This window comes from Falco naumanni, chromosome 4 (assembly GCF_017639655.2).
Source record: "Falco naumanni isolate bFalNau1 chromosome 4, bFalNau1.pat, whole genome shotgun sequence".
Lineage (NCBI taxonomy): Eukaryota > Metazoa > Chordata > Aves > Falconiformes > Falconidae > Falco > Falco naumanni.
Window position 1 is genome coordinate 56,527,618 of NC_054057.1, and position 22,194 is coordinate 56,549,811.

Sequence of the window (22,194 nt, forward strand, 5' to 3'; positions counted from 1 at the left end):
TACCTATTACTTAAACCATCAAAAAAGATCTTTTAAAGGACTTAAACGATGTATAAGCCTCTACTAGCACTTTGTTAAGGGTGAATTAGATTTTCTATTTTCTTTCCAAGGATTTAAATAGGATTTGTATTAGGCCCTGAAGTTGTATGTACCCAAAAGAAAATTATGTATATTAGTTTATACTGTGTATCAAGGATTTATTTCTCTGAACCACAGTGCTATGTGCTATTTCAGACTAATTTTCTTATTGTCTTCTTGTTCACAGCACCTAAAATGTTCTCTTCAGCTGTTTAGTAAAGGCTTTCTACCCCACACAAACCACATGCAAATTAACCAGTGTTATTAAGGTTATACAGCTGCATCCACCATTTGGCCCCCCTATTTTGCTTAAACTTATGACATAACATTAAATCCATATCTTCTGCATAATTTTAAAGCTTAATCTCAAGATCTGCCTGTTTGCTTATTCAGGAAGGAAGTCATATGTGCTTCAAACAGGTTATCCTACATCTTTATCTTCATTATCGGACAGTTGGATGTTCATGGCAGTTTGAATGAGACATTGAGGGAAAGAACACGAGCTGAAGTGGTGGTAGAAGCAGGCTCAGCTGGGGCTATGGCTGAGCTACCAAAATAGCTGGTTTGTGCTCAGATGCAGATGTATTATACCATCATTAAAATGTCTTGTATGCCAACCAATATAAATTCCTCTGCTGACAGAGATGTGGTACAGTTAAACCAGTACTGCTCTGGATATGTAAACTCCAAATGGCCCCAATCTTAGCAGGAAGAGACATCATTTTTCTTTTAGAGAGAATTGTAATAACTTTGTCTAGGACAATAAACATTAAACTGCTTTCAAGTAGAGTCTTACTTGGGTTACCATATAAATGTAAAATAAAGGGAATGTGAATCTCAGATTACCATCTGTTCAAGTTACCCACGGCTAATCATGTCACATAGTTTACTGACCTCCTGCTCTTTCTTTAACATCTCCATGGCTTCCCGAAACTTTCTTTCCTTCTCCTCTGTTTCAGCAATAGTGGCTTGGTTCTGCTCCTCATATGCCATGGCCACAACAGCCAGAATCAGGTTCACCAGATAAAACGAGCCCAGAAAGATGACCAGCATAAAAAAAAGCATGTAGATCTTCCCAGCAGATCTGAGAGTCTGTAAGTACAAAAGTAAAATCGCTAACACTTGCTTACAATGTCTTTTACAAGAAAATAATAATAAAAATATTAATATATTTTTTTAAACTTAGATTTACAATATGATTCAATTCAGCCTTTGCTAACAGCCCAAACAGAATCCCTTTGATGACAAACAACAACCACATGTAAGGAAATAATCTTCGCACCAATAAATTTTTAAACCTTAGTTAAAAATTATATGCCTTGCAGTAAAATTCATTTATAAAAGAAGAATGCTTTCCTCCTTTACCAAATATCTCCACTGTTTTTCTTTTAGAATAGATAGTCTTATAATCAGCTGTGGTGAAAGCTTCCCCCATGTAGCTCAATCTCTTTTTGCCCATTGCACAGAAACCCTCCGAGCAGGATTCACGTTGTATCCCTTTAGATGTCTACAGTCTAGGTCCTTTACAGTCAGTGGGGAGAAAAAGATACTTTTAGGGTGCAACTCATCTGAACATTATTTAGGCATCTGCTTCAAAATAAGAACCACCCAGCCTTGGGTGCCGTTGACTGTATTGCTTGGTTCTTCACCAGAACTAGGCATAACTGGAGTTTAGGGTACCAGGCTGAGCTTATATTACAGCTATGTCTCATGTTCAGTGACTTGATGCTAGTGATAGAAACCCCTGTGTGATATTATCAGGTCAAAGAATAAAAAGGTGTGATGTCCTTATTTTCCATGACAGTTTCAGTCTTCCACAGTTGTACATGCAGCTCTGTGCCTAGTAAGCCAACAGAGTTGTTTAAAGAATCTTCAGTTTCATTGTTTTGCACTTTCCTGAAATGAAATTGTATAACTGGCTACATGTGAAGCTGAAATCCCTAATACCTTTGAAGATGTCTACCTCAGTACCTTCGGAGTAGTACCTGTCAGCACCAACTCCCTTGGTTTCCTTACGAGCATGTTCTGGTTTTGGCCACTTTGAGATGCAGAAGTAAATCTTCAGTGGCTTCACAGACAGAGTGTGTCACTCAGTACCAAGCCATCATATGCAGTTCTTCAGAGTTCACACACAGGTCATGGAAATACACACTAAACCGAACATTTACTAGCAGAGCACCTCGCACACGTGACTGTAGTTTGACTGTGACTCCATCTGTGGCTGTCAGATGTCCGTGACAAAAAGCTTGCACCAAGGAAAAGTGATACGTACCAGGTAGTCTTGCCGTTTGCTCAATGTGTGGTCATTATCATGCCTTGCAAAACCAGAAATGCCAAGCACACAGGTGCTTCTCTAGTCCTTTTCTGAGCAAGATTAGTTCATGTTACACCAGCCACCAATAAAATGATTAAGTGGTGATGTGCTGATCTCTCTTAAGTAATGAGCTTCATCTAGATTCAGGTGAATTACCCATTCAAAGTATTTTTCAGCACAATTTTCCCCCCTTTCCCCAAGCACTCAGCCTAATGTCTTCTGGTATCATCACTCCTAAGACAATAAATTAATTGTAAAAATTGATGGTTTTCTCCAGAACAGGCAGCGCACAGTTTACCTAATAACCAGCAATTCTTTCTTGTCTTTAATTATGGGATTTAATTATGGGAACTGCAACAAGACAATGTGTTTATTTTATACTTTTTAACAGTAATAAAACAATCTCATACCTGTTGATAAAGACGCTCCCAATAATCTTGAGTCATAAGACGGAACAGAGAGAGAAACGCCCAGCCAAAAGTATCAAAGCTTGTGTAACCATGGTCAGGATTTTCCCCGGCCTTCAGACATATATATCCCTCAGGACATGCGCTGCAAAACATGAAAGACAATACACGAAATGCATGTATGAAATGTGTGCAATGCATCATAGACGGCTTCAGCATGAAGAAACTGGCTTCAACGGGAACATATTGAATGCTCTGGGTTAAGAGCACAGATCCTCAGTGGTAAATTCCTTCACTGGGTGAAAACACAGGGAACAGGTAGAAGCTGACTTCACAATACCAACGATCCCTGCAACCTTGTTTTTCCCTTGAAAGGATAGACTGGAAAATGTTAACCATAGCTTGAGCTGCAACAGCAAACGAGCACCTAGCATTTCAGATATTTGGAATAGACTGGAATCAGGTGCCTAAGCAGGACTTTAGTGCTGAAATATGATTTCTCTTGGCACTTACTCCCAATTAAGGATCATAAACTTAGTGTCTCCTGTTACAGTTGCGGGTAATACTGTGATGGTGATCCACTTTTTCTGGTTACGTAGTCTGACACTGGATGAATGACACCAGCGTGTGCCATCTAAGCACCCTCCTGATGGCTTACTCTGCCTGACCTTGCACTCACCCCCTGCCAGGACTAAATCTTTAATCTAAGAAACTCAGCCTTTTGTTCCACTCACCGCTGTAATCTGGGGTCATGACATTTTTTTCTATTTCTGCCAGGAAAAGGTTTTCCTTGTGTGCCTTGCAGATTCACGTATTAAATGGCATGCAGATAGCATGCATTTTACTGGCTCTCATCAAACTTTGAGACTCTTTACAAGTAATTTTCTAGCTCCATATGTCAGAAGAGAAAAAGAATGCTCTCAGTGGTACTATGTAAGTACTGAATTGCATCAAGTGAAACGTGTGGTAGGAGAGATGCCAGGTCAGTGAGCCACCCTCTCTCCCAGAAAGCTGCAATATGATTAGACAAAAGACCCCACACTTGTGCATATCACAAGGTGCTTTACAAACGTAAGATATGCTCCATCAGAAACCGAAGACATAGAGCAATATGCAAAGGCTTTACTGCTGTATGTATCACAGGAAGAGAATATGAGATTAAGGACATGGTCAGCGTCCTGGAGCCCTATAGTATTTGGGAATTTATTAGGTGGGAACCACCTAACTATCATCTGGAGCAGCAGCTCTCAGTAGAACTTGTGGTAATGCCAGCTCTTCCTGGTCTCCTTATGCTTCACGTAGAGATGAACCTGGTATGATTCGGTGCAAATTCTAGCTAACACAACTGGAGATGGCTGGAACAAGAGGGACTGTGAAAGCACTTTGTCAGAGATCAGAGACATTGTGAGAGACCAAGTTCCAGGCAGTGTTTTGATAACAGAGCAATACCTTCTGTCCTGGCAGATGCTGAGCTTGATGTTCTGCCTGTCAGATGGAAGAATCAAGGTTTTCTGAACTGCCTTCAGATAGGATGATTATTGTAATATCCAGCCATTTCAGACACATTACCAGTCATGTAGAGTGTGTTCAATGTGTACAGCTTTTAACTTTTTTTTCTCCCAGCAAAAACCCATAGTGTTTCAGGCACTGCTATTTTTTACCAAAGCAGAATATTCCCACAAATTTAAATGCAAAGTAGTAATACAAATAATGCAAAGTAATTTTTAAAATGCCACCCAAGAAAGAAATTGACTCCTGAGAAAGCAGAGTGTGTCTCAGTGTGAAAATCAAGTTTGGTGGTTTTTTTTTTAAATATCAGGTTTTATGCTGATACAAATCAAACTTCCACAGCACAGGATAGCAACCTTGTACTGCATGTTGAAAGGAGAATACATTGCTATACGTTTTGAAGTTATATAAATCTATGGTGTCAGCCACCAACATCAGACACTCAACAACACTCTAAGAAAAATCTTCATTGAATATCAGTAGTCAAACACAAATTTTTAAGTGAGTCGGCTTTGAACGCTGAAAAAAAGGAGTGCTGAAGCATTGCAAAATGTGTGCATATCCTTGTTTGCAGTAGTCTTCAGAAGAAGCAATGAAAACTGAAAAAGAACATTTGATGTTTAATAAATTAAATGTAACACACAAGTGAGAATATAATAAGTGATTCTGTCACCTTCAGTAGAGCCAAGTCAGTTAATGCCAGTTGAGAATTTAGACAATAATAACTATATCTCACAAAGAAAGAAAAAGAAAGACACTTGAATTTTTTTTCCCTGCCAGCCTAGAAATGCCTCCTCTAGATCTCTCCTACTTCGACTACCTATTGTTTCCTGGTAAGAGCTACAATTGAATAAAAATTACAGTAACATTACTGAGTTAGAAGAGAATAAAATGGAGAAATCTCAGCTTTTTCCCCTTTAAATATGCAGAGGCAACATGGAATCTCTTATATATCCATGTCCTTTTTTGAGGCATCCTTTTCACTAAACCTCTCCCAAAGGCAGCATCTGCTGTCACTCTCTGCCATAGAGACATGAGATTTCTGTCTCTGATCTGCTGCTGCAGACAGCCTTCAGTGCCCGTGACGTGTTGCTGACACTGTTTAAGAGCTCTGAGTAATGGATCCTCTGGGTTGCAGAGAAGGAAACCCTTTCCGCTTGCTTGCACTAAGACATTGTGTCGGGACAGGACATGAAAATTTTTGTAAGGTTTCTTATTTTTGCTGTGAGAAAATGACTGCACTCACACACTGTGTTTGGCTGGAAACTAAATGATTGTGTCCAGAGGTGTTCAGTCTTAGTCTTCCGCAAAAGACCAGTCCCAAGTGGCTCCACTGAGCTGCTCTCATCACTCACATTTCAACGTTATTATTAATGGCTAAAACATTTGAATACAGCTGTGAGAATCTTGATGGCAATTACTTTAATGGTGAATTTAAGCCTAGGCAGGTTGGAAATCAGGTTTCATCCTGAATAAGTTGCCTAAAACCTTGGGCAAACTGGAAATGTTGCCATTAATTTCAATATGAGAAAGAGAGACTTTCCTCTTAATCTCTTCACCATTTTGAACAAGAGAGTCTGAAAGAAAGGTGATATTAGAGGCATTGCAGGTGTATTTTCCTAGGAACCTCTCAGCACCACAAGATTAGAGGTTACAAGGTCACTCTTAGGTTCACCGCCAGTGATGCTTCCTAGGGAAACTCTGTTTTTATTGCAGAAGGACATTAGAGCAACTGCTCAAAGCACTTTACCACAGCTGCTTGGAAAGCCACAGGACATGGAGATGCAACTTGTCTGACTGTTAAAGTGAGCAATGGTAGCTCAGATTAGTATTTTCTGTTTATAATACAGTCAGTATTCTTTAGTGTTTCATTCTGTCTTTATGTATCCCTCAACCTTTTTCCACTCAGCAGTAGATTGCTGGTGTGAAAAGATCTGTCTGACTCTTCAGTGAGTGTACACAGTTCTCTAATATTATTTTCAGGTGTAAGAGCATTGAAATGAGGTGTCTTCAGCACAAAAAGCATGAACTTCAGCTCAAAAATGCTACTAATGTTAGCTCACATCCTCCTTACAGAAACTAGACACTTGAGACAAAATATCCTACTTTTCAACTCCTTATTCTTGCTCACCCTCTTTTGTAGCCAACAGAAGCGATAACCCGTGGGGTACGGGAACACGTTAAAAACACTGACAGGAAAACAAAATGCTGCTTCCCAGAAAAACACTCTACAGAAATTTAGGTGTATGACTCTCACTTGAGAATAGAATTCTGCAAATGGCACCATTTCCTCTGAAGACTCTTTAAAGGAGTCTCAAGATTTTGCTGAAGCGTCTTTGATGTAGAATATTAAACCTTCCCCTTCAGATCTGTTAGCAAACTCTTTAGCTCCTTTTAACTCAGGGAAGCATTTCACAGGATTGCACTCTCCTCTGATGCTCAGGGATGGGCAACAACAACAAGCTACATAAATATAACATCCTCCACAGGAGCCTCACAGGATGCTGTTCAATTGATCACAATGAAATTAGTGTCATTGATTCAGAAAAGTTAAAAGCATCAGTCTACCTAGCTATCCATCAGGCTGTAATCACCATTGTAAACTGGCATTGGTACAGGAAATTAAAGAACATAAGAAACAGCCTTGTTTAAATAACACAGGTTGGGAATGCCAGAGAGTTGTAGCCGAGGGGCATAATTACAAAATGCTCTGCCTCAGGAGTTTAATCTAGGCAAGCCAAGTAACCTGCTGATCCAGACTGTAGTGGCCAGTAGGGTTGTGCAATAAAAGAAGATTTGTAAAACCACCATGTGCTGGATTGTAACATTCAGACCCTGAAAGCACGGGGAGGGTTGTCCAGGAGTTAGCATCAAACAGCTGGCAATGTCAGCTACGACATCTGTAAGGCAAAAGCCGCACTTTCATGTGGTTTAGGATGCAAAGGCATATCATGGCTTGCTACACAGAATTGCTTATGAAAGAAGCAATAATGAGAGATAAAGTGCATGCCACAGACACGCCAAAAGTTAAAAAAGCAAAAACGTTGTGGTAAGGGGCCCTTAATGTCCCTGCTCGGGTTGCAGCTTAAGTCCAAGAATGCAGAAACCAAGCTGAGATGTTTATGGCCGATGTCTTTGACACGTGGCTAGTTCCAGAGGAATGGAAACCACCCTGGTAAGCACGGTGGGGTTCCAAAGCCTGGCAGCAAGAGCTGGCAGACAGTGCCCATGGCCTCCAAGACTTGTTGACGTGCATGGTAGAGTCTTCCTCAACCTGCCTTTTGGTGCTAAAGTCCTCAGGCCACAAAAGAGAGGCTTAGATCTCCTTTAGACCACAGGCCTGGGTGTTTTCTCTGCACTTTCAATGTTTTCTCACTTCTCTTGGCTTTGAGGGAGGAGACCAGCAGCCAAGCAAGGAGTGCATGCTCTGCAGTGGTTGTGGGGCATCAAAGATCCCTAGAACTTTTGCTCCTACCTGACGAGATGAAACTACCCATTCTGAAACAGGGCAACATTTTAAAAAATTGATGTTGTAAGGGTGACTGTGCATGTAGGAGACAGGGCCCAAAAGGCAGCAGCACCCCAGCCAGAGCCGGGCATTGCTGCCAGCAGGTGCTCAGTCTGCCTGAAAGTCACAGGTCACTCTACTTCCTCTGCTCTTTCTTAAGTTGTTATATTAAAAGAATAATTGTGATTAGAGGGTCTGAATTACATTTCTCCATTAATTACCACCTGAGAGCCAACATCTGGCTCACAGAAGCACCCTTCGCATCAGATAGGTCTGACTAGGAGCCCCCAGCAGTTCTCACTCCAGGCATCTAAGGGGTAAGAGAGAATTTGAATGGTCTGAAAGGAAGGAAGTGCAAGCAAATCCAGCCAAATGCTGTAGCCGGGGGCGGGGGGGGGGGGGGGGGGGGCTTGGTGGCAGGGAAAGAAAGGAAGAAAGAAAGAAAAGAAAGAAACAAACAAACAAAAAGTAGAAGAAGGAAAAGAAGAAGAAGAAAAGATGAGAATAAAGAGCAACATCAACCAGGAGCTGAAACTGGAGGAGAAAAGGGAAGGAGGTGCCCATGAGCAGGCTTGCTCACAGACTCAGAGCACCCACTGACCTGTGCATGCCACTGACTTGTATCCAGGAAAAACATTTCAGCCTCCCCCACTGGCTACTTGCTCAGGCAGATGGAAAACCACTGGTTTCAGCCTGAGACATCAGACCCCTCCATGCATGCACATAAGCAGTGAGCGGAAGAACTCCCTCTGCTGCAATGTGGCTTTTTCAGACTTCATGCTACAGCAGGGTAAGGAAACTATCATTTCTTCTCACTCAACCCAGTGACCAAACAGCAGATCTTCTGTCTACCCCATCAAATAAAATGTAGGGCGATAATTTATCATCATAAACATAATGGTAGATTACTGCTTAATGAAGATTGTAGCCCCTAGTAAGTCTGCTTCTCTCATGTGGCTGATGAGCTTATTACAGCTTTGACTAAGAGGTAATATTACCCATCCTTAAGAATTGAGTGGATTTGGATTTAATCCCTTCTGCTGCTGTTTAACTAGAGACATGATCTTCCAAATACACAGCAGATCCCTAGGAGTGAGGACTGTTATTGTTGCCCCTAAGCCTGTATAATACTTAAAGTTATGCCCATGGCCCCTGCAGCATCTTTCAGGTGACATGCTTTCTGTTTTTTCTCAAACTCAAGTGAGAGTCTTTCTCACCATGAGCAAACCATCCCCATTGTCCTGTCACTGTAACCAACAGAGTAGATGGAAAAGTTTATGTGATTTACATCAGAATCTAGTTAAATTCACTTAAGGTATGCTGCGCAGTCTGAATGTTTGTATTAAATTCATTAATACTGCTTACTAATCTGGGGTGTAATTACATTATTAGCTCTGGTAGTTTAAACAACACACTTCATTCTTTCCAAAATTCCTATGCTTTTGTGACATTTGAAGAAGTCACACTTGGGGATTGTATCCTTTTCCTCACTCCACCAGCCTTTCCAGTCCAATACCCCATCACACTGAATTTGGTGTTATGAACACACCAGTCCCACTGGGTACATGCCAAAGCTCCCCAGTCCCCCGTTCCCTGTGATGGACCCATTCATGCAGCAAGCTAAACACACCTAAACAGACCATGACCTGCCTGACAGTGCTGGCTAGTCCAGAGATCACCTGCAAGCAACAGATTGTTTCTCCTGACCTTACCCATTCATGTCACTCCCTAGGAGTACGTATGTGTAACTAAGCTGAGTACCATCTCCACCCCACCCATCCATGGACTGCACCTCTGAAACACAAACCCTCCAAGCCCACAAGAGCAGAGCTCTTCTCACCCTGCTTGTCCAGCATCCCACACAACATGGCCTGAATGTGAGGCCTTCTTATATTAAGAAAACAAAACCTAATAATAACAATAGCAGTAATAATACATTTTTAAAATAAATTATTAATAAGATTTAAGGGCAGGCAACTCAGAGCTGCAGCAGTCCTAATTGCCAGCAGCAGAATAAAAGAACTGACTGGGCGCATTATTCTCTGGTGCAGTTCCCCCGTTTCCAGCGTGGCTGTGGCTGTGTTACTAGGCGTGTTTGCTGGTAGCCAGGGGACTAAGAGCTGTGGGAGAGCATGCTGTTTGACATGTTCTTCTGGCAGACATACACATTGTTCCAGGCTCTCTGCCTGCCAAGGGCTGGGCACGAGCTGCAGCGCTGGGCTCTGCAAATTATTGTCTGATAGGAGCGCTGCTCCTCAGCACAGTGCATGTTTCCCCTCTACCCTTGAGGGGTGCGATAAGCCTCTGCAAGGGACTTTAAATCACTGCATGGAGGATGCATAAAGGCAAAAGAATGATGCTATATCTCAGGAGATCAAAGTGCTGCATCGCTGTATATGCTGACATGAATCTGCTGATAGTATGGTAGCACGGAGAACCTCCCGTAAAAATGTTGCTTTCAGTGCTCATGGTGACTATGAAAACAGGCATTTGATGCCATTTTATGTGCTCGTATTAATTACCTTAGTAAAATGCCCCACACAAAAGGAAACAAAGTGGGGTTTTTCTGATGATACCTTAGAAAGTGTTAGGACTTGCTCAAAAACTTTGAGAAGCACTAGACCACATGGTCGCTCCTTCATCCCTTATATGCAATAAGTTCAGTGACAGCAGAATTTACCAAACCATATAGAATCTTGCCCCATGCTGTACATTATTTTAATGTACCCTGTTAAGAAAAATCAAGGTCATAGTGAGGATAAAGGTAGCTAAAGTTTCTATAGCAACAGTTACTAGGATGCAGTTGCCAAAGGTGCTTTCTTGTTGCATCCTGAAGTAGCTTTACTGGCTGCTTTTCCTTCCTGTTCACTAGTCTTTTTGGTAATATCAGTACAGACATGATGCAAATGTGCTTTCATTGTCAGTATGATCTTGTAGACTATTCCTGCCCATGAGCTGAATATATAGGACATATCATGTGAAAGGGGAAAAAAAAAATTAAGCAGTCTGACCTTGAGATCCAAAGGGGACACAACTGACTTAAAACAACGCACACTTTTCTGAAAAGCCAGCTCCCTGTTGTAGTTGCCAGTGAAAAAGTCAAAAGAACAATGATAAGTTCTCTTTTTTGTCAGCTTGTTTACTTCGTACATTGATAGCATCTTGTCTTTTTCTCTTTCTCCTAATGGACAAATTTCCTTGCTGTTTCTATTGCTCTTCCAAACCTTCAGGCAGAAGGGGAAGAAAAAACAGCAGTCTAAGCACAGCAGAAAAATGTCCCTGTGAAATTACAACAGGATAAAAGTGGAAGTGCTTTAGAACTGAAATGTATCTTCCTTTCTCCTGGACAGGTAATTCCAAGATGCTGCAGCCCCTGAAAGTCTTTGTGAGTAAGCACAGGACTCATCTCATCGAAATGAACAGTTAACAGCCATGGCAGTGGAGCAAGCTGTAATTGCAGCTGTGGCCTGACATGAAACGCTTCCCACATCCCACTCGCTGGGAGATTTGGTCCAACGATCGCAGCAGGGTGATGCCTGGTAGAGGCATGGCTGACCTGCTCCAGCAGGATGCCTCGCTGGACCTGAAGGTGGGATCAGGATTGCATCTTCTCCTGAGAGCAGTGCCCTTGGAGGCTCCCTCTCTTCTTTGCCTGGTGTTGGCCATGTCCCGTTGCCTGAAGCTAGGTGCTGACTGCCCGGATTTGTCCTTGCTGTAGGTCCTTGGACACACTGTAAAGCATTGCATCCAACTACTGGCCTTCCCTTCGGCACTATTACCGTAAATACTCATCTGTGGATACGGCTTAACTTTGCTCCCAAGGGCCACTTTCACACAGTAGGGTAGATGCCTTCAAAAGGCTCGTGATGCCTGGTTATAGGCAGTGTATGGTGCTGCTCGCTGTTACCTGCGGTTCTGTAGCCCTTACAAAGCATCCTCCACTTGATGCTAAAACCAGATTTCACCAAGGCTATAGCAGCTTTCAGCTTCTGCTGCTAGCTAAGATCTTCCAAATATTTCATCGTAGTACCAGATCTTTACTGGATCTTCCTCAGGGCTAAAACAAGGTGTTCAAAATTGGATGAGCGATACACTAGGAATTAAATTGAAAAGCAAATATATGGAATTTGTAATTCCTTTGAAAATCAGACTGTCTGAGCTTTCTCCATGTATTTTAATCAAATCAAATCAAAGCAGGTGAAATTGCAAAAAGAACCAACTTGGATAATTCTCAGTGCAGCCATATCCAAAGGAACAACCAAATTTAACCCCAAAAGACATCTAGAAACATGAATAGTTATGCAAATAAACTACATTTTTATTGCTAAAAGAGCCTTGGACTTAGCACTGCTTCCACTCTCTGACCAGCCTGTGACACACACCTCTGAGCAGATGATATTTCCATTAATGTAGTGCTCTAAGTGTGCTTGTTGTGAAACATCGAGCACACATCACTAGCATTCACTTTGTACCTAAGGACATCTTTGATCACAATCATTTGATTTTCTCTCTTCTCCAAACATTACTTCTTATTTCCATTGGACTTTCTGTCCCTTGTAAATACAAAGCAAATTCTTGCAGTACTTCAACGGGGAAAATGCAGTTGGATAAACAAAATGAAAAACAACGCAGAAGTTCTATCTGATTAAATGAAGAAAAATCAAATTTCAAGTATCCTGAAGAAAGTTTCTGAGGCATCACATGGCAAACCACACGGATAGGTTAGTCCTTGTGCAGCTAAGAAATATGCCGTCTCCCCGACATTCCTACCACATCCCCGCAGAGTGATTTTTGAAGAATCTTCCTGAGGTTGCTTGAGCATTCCTAAAAACATACATGTTTTTTTTCTTCCATTTGCCAGGTAAAGTAGTAAAGACATGTTTGCTGCTGCTAAGTGACATACATCTATCCAAATCCCTTCTGAACTAGAATCAATATTAGCTAGATCCATTACCTCCTGCTTTATTGGCAGTTTGGGTGCTTGTTCAGAAAACAGTCCCTCCTAGTAATGTAATAAAGCCCCCACCTTGGAGATAATTGGGTTGTCTGTGATATAGCATCCAGTGATGATCATTTCCCTGCTGATTTTGGCCTGCTACTCCAGCTCAGGTTGCAGTCTCCATCACTACACACTGTTACATTAGACCATCTGAGTCTCATCACCTAATAATTGCCATAGTAGATTTATTTAGATTTTTTTTTTTACTCTTCTATAATAACAGCAACCAGCCAAACCTCAGAGTGTCATTAGCATGCTTTTAAAAATGCACTAAAATGGCTTTGTCAATTACCTCAAGATTTAATACCCTGGCCACAACACAGATATCCCTCACTCTAACAACAAATCCCTGCAGGACTGCACATACAACACTGCCCATTTCCTTTGGGTCCTCAGCATACCCCAGAGGCTAATAAACTCAAGGTCCAGACTGGGAGCAGAAGCAAGCTCCACAAATGCTATGAACACCCAGAAGTGGCCTTGCCAGCTGTCTTTCCATACCCTGCCTTCTTCATGCCTTGATGGGTTCCCAACTTAAGCATCCTCACTTGTCATGAATTTCATTACTAATAGATGGGGCAACCACAACCTGATGCAACCTCTCACTGTTAACTCACCTCCCTTGATCCTGTGGTGCAACCTGTCCCGAAAGGTCCCACACATTCAGATTTTGTGTTTTACTACTTAATGCACTTGCTCTTGGCTTTGACCGTTGAAGGGTAAGAGAAAATAAATCCACTCTGTTAGGTGCGTCAGCCTGTAGATGATTGGTCTGTCTATTTGAACAGGTGGGAACATATGACTTTGCAGGTCCTCTGAGTCCTTAGGATCATCTTCCTAATTGTCTTCATGCCATTAAACAACAGGAAAGGATGACTGACAGGAACTCTGTGCAAGGTATAACAGATGAGACCACGCTTGCCAGTCCTGAGCTAAAACCCCACTGTAAGTAGGAATATTTATCCCCATTTTAGGCATTTAAAACCTTACCAGGTGGTATTAAATCCTTAACTAAAACAACAAGAGCCTGAAGAAGAAAGAACTGGTGCGTAAAGGGAATGTGGGTTTCCCTTAATGGCACGGACACTAATAGTTTTGATGTATTTATCAAAACAAGCACAAAGGCTTTAGGTGTGAGGGTGGCATTTTCATCTTCTTATACACCAGAGCTGGAAGTTCTTCCCTGGCTGTTTCAGGCTGTGACCCTCTCATGGGGAGAGTGCCTCCATTGGAGGTTTTCTTCAGTTACTGCTTTTTGTTGACACGTTGCATTTTATTGACTTTCTAGGGAAGGAAATAAGGGTGGTTTTGCCCATATGCCCTTAATCCAACCCTTAAATCCATACAGGCTACTGATATACAGATGCTCCATGAATATTGCATTAGTATTAAACTTCCCACCACTTGGATGATTCCAAAGCAGTAGTCCCTAAACTATGCCTCACAAACTACCTATAACCTAGTTAACCCTTCTGCCATTTGCTCATGACCTTAGCAGCCTGCCACCACCATGGTTCAGGTCATCAGAGAGAACAATGTAAAATATTTTGTGATGTGCAAAATATTGTTGCTGTGCATAACATTTTTTTTCCTCCGTATTACTGCCTATTGACTAGCAAAGGCTGAAGTCCACCAGCATAGGTACATTGCCAAATCCTGGGATCCCCGGGAAACATCCCAATAGTCTTGGAGTCCAGCCTGAGCCTGGATAAATGCAATGTATTACAATCAACAAAGCACTTAATTAATGAATGCTGACATTGTACCTTCTGTGGAACAAACAAAGAGGAAAGCATGGCCCTCTGCCCAAGGAGCTTACAGTCTAAATCAGACTGGTAATACAGATCAGACCACAAGACATGCAGAGGGAAGGCTGACACTTCAGCTTTCTCTTTGTCCTATGTAAATACAGATACAGACAGTGGCAGCAGAACATAAAGCATCTCTTCAGGACCCTGCGGCTTTTATTACCTGCCTGTCCACAAGCAAGTTTAGATTTTTATCTTCCCTTCATCTTCCTGCTGCCTCTCTGTGCACACATGCCTCTCTTCTTTTCACATTAAGTTCTTCCTAATTTACACCTTTCTTTTTCCCAGTCTCTACATTTAGTTCTACCAACTCAAAACATCTCCCTCCAGAATTAGATCATCTCAACTCCTCTCCTCACTTGACCTAGGTCACCCACCTCCCTGGTTCAAATACTCTCACATATTTAGATCAAAATCTCATTCATCCCACCACTCTAAGGTCTTTTCTTCCTTTTCCTACAACTCTTAACAGCCTACAAGCTTTACAAGGTTTATAATCTCCTCTGCCCACACAAGATCCCATCTTTCTCCATCACATCTGAACTCTTCCATTCCCATAAAGATCATGAGAACCCGTCAAATAAAATCACACTCTCAGATAATGCACTTAGACCCTGAGGACTGGATGCAGCAGGAACTGTTAGCATCTACAGATGGTAGGGATATGAATGAAATCCTTTATGCAGAGTAAGTCAGTACACCACAGGAATTATTCTGGATCTCTTTACTGTCTATAAGAAAGTGAAACATGTGCAGCCTATAAACATATCATGTACAAATGTAGATCACAACTCAAAACTGAGTACTTCCCCATCTCCAAAGCATGCTATTTTGGGGACTAGAATTTGTTGATTTGTTTACCTTCCTTTGCCAAAAGCCAAGAATTCATCATCAGTCTAAATCCCTCCAGCTTTCCTGTTTCATTTCCTTTAAAATACTCTCCACTCAGCCAAAGTGTTACTTAGTTTTCACTGGGGTTTTTTTTCTGAGAAAATTAAATGTATTGAAAAAGAACTGTAATAAGGCCCCGAAAGATTTCAGACCTGAATAAGTGACAAACACAAACTTCTCTTCCCTGCAGTTCAAAAAATTGAATTGCTATGCACAATATTTTCACTATCCTCTCTCCTATTATGACTGACACAAGGAAGTTGAAATATCTAATTCATGCTGGTGAGAAGTGGACAGAACTGAAGCAAAACATAGGGGAAAAAAAAAACCAAAAAACAAAAAACAACAAAAAATGGCAGCAAAACCAAACCAGAAGTGATGATATTTTTTAAGTACTTACCCAGCATCAGAGCTATTGCCACACAGTAATACATCTTCTGTACCATTTTTTATGAAATAGTTCACTGCAACAGAAATAGAGAAATGGCTTTTTAACAAGTACATTCTGGGAATTAAAACATTCACAAATATCATCCACCAACCAGCATATTCAATTGCAACAGTAATTGAGAGATGAATGGCATACTTTTGCTTTGTTTTGCTAATTTTAACCTCCATAAATTATAAAAAACAAATAGATGTGTTCAAAGCTCTTTAAGCCCTTGCTGTTTGTATTCCACAAATGACCGGTTTAATAAAGTGGCAGCAAGGCTGTGGGCAATGTTTGTAAGGAAACATCATCCAGCCATGTCCCTGGCTGCTCTAACTGAGAATGTTGCTACTGAATACAGTATAGCACTACGCAGCAAAAGCAAACCATAAGCTTGCCTGTAACTTTTAAACTCTACACTGATGAGATACATATTAATTGAAGTTTGTGATAGCAATTCTGACTCATAGGTTAAAAATGCAACCAACTATAAGTCAAAATGTAATAATACTAACAAAGCAGCCCACTCCCCCAATCTGGCGGATTCTGCTCAGCGTAGAAAACACACAGCATGAAGCGAAAGAATCAGAAAAATGCACCTTGTTACAGATCAAACAAACAAGGAAGTATTCATAAAGACAAATATTTGTCAATGTAGTCATCTGTAAAGGCAACGGAGAGAGACACACACTTCTCAAGGGGGACTCACGAGAAGCAAGCTAAATTTAAAGTCCTCTGGATCATTCCCTGGTTGACTATCAATGAGGCTTAAGGAAATTAGCCATCCCCAGGCTAATGAAAGCCTCTGTGTACACACTCCCTCTCCCATCCCCAGCCAAAAAAAGTTCAAAAAAACAGAACACAAGGCAAACTTCTCAAAAGGATAAGCAAGATCAGTTTTCCAGAGAGAGTCTGAAGAAAAGGAGATGTTCTAAAGAGCATCTCTAAAACCTGAAATGCAGCATGGATGAACAGATAAAAGCATTGCTCTAGGAACATAATAAATGCAAAACAGAGGCCAGTAGCTGAGTGGTGGAGGGTAGATAACCTGGTGCACAGAGAGCATGTGATCCCCTGTTGATATAAGGCATGATGGTGGCAGCCTTACGCAGCATGTGTTTGTGAGCAGAGGGGCCTCCGCAGATGATGCTCAGAAGAGGTTCTCCACTCTAGGCTAACCCTCTGTTGTGAAATGTTTTAAAAATTAAGAGTGACAGCTTATCCAGGCAGGCTATGCAAAGAATGCTCAATGGCTCAAGCCACCGAACAGATGTGCTGTGGCTTTCTCAGTAAGCTGCGAGCAGTGGAAAAGCCCTGCCCTGCTGCATGCCAAGAGGGAATTACTGTCCATGAGTTTGTGGTTACAAGGGCACGTGATGGTGTTCACAAGTTATCAGGGCGCATATCCTGCTCTGACTGTATGCTTTTCCACTTTGTCTCACATGTGGGCTTTCTACGGAAACACCTTGACTGACAGCAACACCCAGGTATTCAATATGTTAAAGGACCTGTGGTCAATCACCACAGAAGCGGGAAGGATGCCACCTCTTCCACCTCCTTTCACCCTCCACTTCTGCTAGCGCAAGACTTCTGCATTTCTTAGGAGAGATGCTATCCTTTGGGGGGGATACACAGAGTTAGTGACACTGACCCACCAGACTCTGCTACAGAGGAAATACAGCACAACCATGAGACGAGATAAATGACTGCAGAGGTTCTACACCTTCTTAACAAGTGGCATAACTACATGGGGTACCCTGAACTTCACCAACGTGCACTCCCCCCTGGGAACTTTTCATACTGCAAATGCCAAGAGTGGGAGGACCATAGATCTGTCCGTGTGTTAACCACATTCTTTGAGGGCTGATTGAAGTTCCGGAGCACAGTGCTGGTTGAAGACTAAACCAACACCTCCTGGTCAGTCAAATCAGAAGACGAGAACAGAGTCAGAAGACAGATGTGAAGAGAAAAAAAGGAGACTCGGCCAACAAGAAATTTAAAATCTCAAGAACAGACAAAATTCTATTGTCTGTTGTGGACTTAAAAATTTACAGTTCTAAACCAAGCAACGTGGCAGGCACCAAAGAGTGCTATGAACTGTGCTGAGGAACCGGGGCGTAGATGCTGCTGGGAGGGGGTATCTTCACCACGGGGTCTGCAGCTGCACAGCAGCGTGTCACAGCTGCCATGCCAAACCTCAGCCTGAGGAAGAGCCGGATTGCCGATTCCCTGCTGACAAATGAAGGGGGGATTAGAGTATTAGGCCCAAGGAGACAAATTGCTGTATTATCAAAAATGTGCACAACAATCAATTTGTCATTCAAAGCAAGTTGGCTTGGATTTCAATGAAGGATGCCAGGCAATCAGAGGTCTTTAAGAAGCAAACAGTCATCACTCCTGCTTTTAAGAACAAACCACCTCTGTATTGTATTAACCGGTGGCCTCTGCTTCCCATCAGTTAACTCTAACATGGACAAAGAACATAAAGCTCCTTTTTCATTTACAGTAGGATTTTCTCTTTGAAACATGGACTGCTCAAACCGATCAACGCCACCTGAAACCACAATGACTTTTTCATTGTCTTGCAAGATTGCAAATAGGTTTTGTTTTGTTTTGTTTTGTCATTTTTTTCACTGAAAAAATTCAGCATGTCAGTGGAAAACAAAACAGGAAAACAAAAGTGGAAGACAAAACTGAAAACCTCCATATTAGATTTTTTCATTTTTTTGAAGTAAAATCAAGGCAAAACAGTATTGTTTGTATGCGTGTGTGTGTGTACATAATCTTTATACAACATGCCATTCTTTCCAAAGGAAATTCTAATATTTTTTTTTTTTTATCAGCTTTACTAAAATGTTGATGTCACAGTTACCGTGTATACAAGGCCTTTTAGGAACTTTTCTACAGGAATTTCCAGAGCAAGGTAACTACTTGATCATATTAAAATATTTTTTTTTAAAAAGGCCACAATAACACTGGCTTCATATCAGTTTCTGGTCAGTCCCACAATATTTACTACATTGTTGCCAAATAAACTCATCTATTTTTCAGTAATACAAAACATTTTTTGTCAGTAATCAGCAGCCAAAAATTCAACAGAAATATGTTTTCTAATAACCAGATGCTATATTCTCCAAAACATATGCACATTTGTGCCTGAGCCTTATAAATACATGCTAAGACCCTGTATCTCCAATGCTCCTGACATTGCATTACTTGTGTTAGGTTGATTCCGCTACCATGAAACAGGTGTATGATGAATCCACTATGTTGCTGTTGTCTTCCCAGGGCTTGTGTTTTAAAGCTGCTGAGTTCAGTAAAATAATCCTGTAAAGTGAGTGCTCACAAGCAGCTTACTACCTTCTTACAGAGTTTTGTCGACCTACAAATGACAATGAGATAATGGCAACTGCTTCAGCCAAAGTGGCTCAAGGACCAGCAACAGCCAGATTTGACCCAAAGCCACAAACCCACACCCTTTGCTGTGTACAGGGTATGACAAAGCTCACACTACCATAACCTCACCACAACTAGTCTAAATGGGAAGAAGTAGAGGTTTATCTCCATCTACCATGGATCACATCTTCCTTAGTATTGACATTAACACACCTGTAGCATCAAAGAATAAACACTCCTCCAATGAATTCCCTTAATTGTTTTCAGGAAAGGGTTAATGATAAATATTACGCAGCACAGTTGTTAGATATTACATTATTATTTGGTTGAGGCTACTGATAGCTGTCTTTAGATGTGACATGGAGCCCAGACAGCAACCATGACTGCAGAGTGGAGTAACGTCTGCTCTTCCCCATCACCAGAGTGAAAGGACCTTACACTAAACACAGTCCAGGAAATTATGTTCACTAATCCAGCTCTCAGTTACAGTTACATCAACCCAGAGTAATTCAATCCCCTCAGCATCCTCAGAGCTCCTGGCTCTCCAGGGACACCAAGAAGCTTGGGAGCAGCCCTAACCATCGGTAGTCCCTTAAGGCTTAAGGCTGCAACAGCATTAGGAAGATGAAAATATATTACCCTGTTTTTCCTTCCATGAGTTGCTGTGTCTCCTGCAAATCCATGCTCTGCCTCCTACACTGCTCCAAGCACGCAGCAATGACCGTGTTTTTAAAGCTGCTGTATGCAAGTAGTGAGAAAATACACAAATCCCTCTAGACTATTCTTGCAATGTCTTCCTTCCAAAGTCAATTCCTCAAGCTTCTCATCACTGCTGCTGTTTCATTCTGTTTTTTGGTTTGTTGTTTTTTTTTTTTTTTTTTTCCTGATTTATTAATATCTTACATGTTTCTGCATTGCTCTCTTCCACACCAGGCAATTCTAACAGAGCAAACATTCACAACGGCTCCATGTCAAGCTAAAAAAAACCCAAACCACAAACTTCCTCAAAAAAATAAATAATTCTAATTAAAATTATGCTCCAGCTTATACTTTCCACACCTACATCACACCACTGAGCAGAAAGCCAGTGGGGTACCTAAAGCTGCAGGGTAGAAGTCCTCATTTCTGTGCAAAGGAAAGGAAAATTTTCTAGTTCAGAAAAATGAAAAAGGTTACAGTCCGCTTAAATACATGGTTTCTGAGTCCAGCTTCTCTTCCTCCTTTGAACACCCAACTGAAATGCTATTTTGACTCATCTTACAACAAATTCATTCCAATTTGAAAACCAAGTATATATTGCCACATTTGCACAAAGAGACGCATTCGAATATCATTAGTGACTGCCCGGAGAAGAGTCCTCTGGCTGACTTTCGAACAAAAACTTCAGAGAGGTGTCTGTTATCTGAGACTATTTATTGCAGGCACATGGGTGCTCACTGGTTGGGGGACTTTCTCCCCGTGCTATGGCTGGCACAAAGCACTGCCAGCCACCAAACGTCCTGATTCCAAATTTAAAATGCAATTCAGAAAGCCCCATCACCTTACAGTTGTGATACGTGACACAGAAACAAAATAGATAACACCCCCTCCTCGCCCTTTCGCCCACCGGCACAAACACACTGTACCTCTTGGTAATACATAATAATTAAAAAGAATCCTTGCTGCACTTGCTGCATGCACACTCTGTCACATACGGTGAAGTCTCTAATAAATGAAATTGAGTTTGAAGATGAAAAACATGCCTCACAAAAGCGATGGAACAGGCTGTATTAAGGGTATTATTAGGGAAGAATGCTTGGGAATAAATGGCACTGCCAGTTACTTCTTCCTTGTTAAAGGGGACTGCAAATAATTATAATAATCAGTTACTCTCCTGTTGCCCACCCCGTGACAGGGGATCAGCCTCTCTTCTGCTGTCCCCTGGCATTTGCTGCTGCCGACCCTTCTGTTGGGCTTTGCAGGCTCTCAGGTGCTCTCCTTGCTTCCCATCCTTCCCTCCCTCTTTCCCCAGGCACTCACTTCTGGCCCAGCTCTCTCCTGCCACCATACCCCAGAACTGTCTGGAAGGACATTTTCAAAACTCCACTTAAAAATGAACAGGAAGAGTTAGTTGTGAGGATGGTTGTGTGGGTAGAGGGGACGGAGATTAAGGGGATGGCTTTTTTTTTTTTTAAGAATCTTACATACAGCATTGGCTAATATGTGACATTAGGATAAATACAGCCCTGAGCTGTCCTGTAGGAGATACCGAGGGGCTGGGAGGAGGGAGGAAAGCAGTCTCCTTAAGCTCTAGTGTCCTTAGACAGGTAGACTCCTACCAGTGCTTCTCCCATGGCTGAGAAAAGCCATAGAAGCAATTTCCCAGCCAGGGCTCAGCAGTCACCATAGCCTAGAAAACACACCCAATTTTGATAGTACAGCTTTTTCCCGCTTTGACAAAAAGCTAGTAAAAATATCAATCAAGCCCTCTGCTAGATGGCTCCCGTGCACTAGGAAGAGGCTCTGAAAGCCTTAAGGATCCAAAGTACCTGATCTGTGCTGCCTGTATGGTCCAAGGGAAGGAAAAACATGTCAGGAGGGAAGAGAAAGCATGTCAGGAGCAGCTGGAGCTGCACACTAGAGGGGAACAGAGAATTTAGATGCTGTCAAATTGGCTTGGGTACCATGCCAAGTCCATGAGCATCCCAACGAAGATGAGACAGGAGACAATAACTAGCAATAAATACTCATGCTGGCATTTAAACCTCTTCAGATAGCCTCCTTCCATGTCTCTGTGTCTGACCAGTCACACAGACCCATGCTCTTAAGGCCGTAGGCTGCACAGCACATAAATAAAAGCACATTTAGTACCACT

General features: G+C 41.8%; 1 protein-coding gene across 3 annotated transcripts in view; it reads right to left on the bottom strand.

Annotated features, from left to right (window-relative positions):
* Positions 1–22,194, bottom strand: part of LOC121087401 (sodium channel protein type 5 subunit alpha-like) — a 178,173-nt gene that overhangs the window by 121,786 nt on the left and 34,193 nt on the right. For all 3 annotated transcript variants that reach the window (XM_040592378.1, XM_040592377.1, XM_040592376.1), the window contains 3 exons: positions 15,915–15,978; positions 2,803–2,944; positions 973–1,170 (listed from right to left, as the gene is read on the bottom strand). In XM_040592378.1, coding sequence (XP_040448312.1) covers positions 973–1,170; positions 2,803–2,944; positions 15,915–15,978 — 404 coding nt within the window. The remainder of the gene's footprint in view (positions 1–972; positions 1,171–2,802; positions 2,945–15,914; positions 15,979–22,194) is intronic.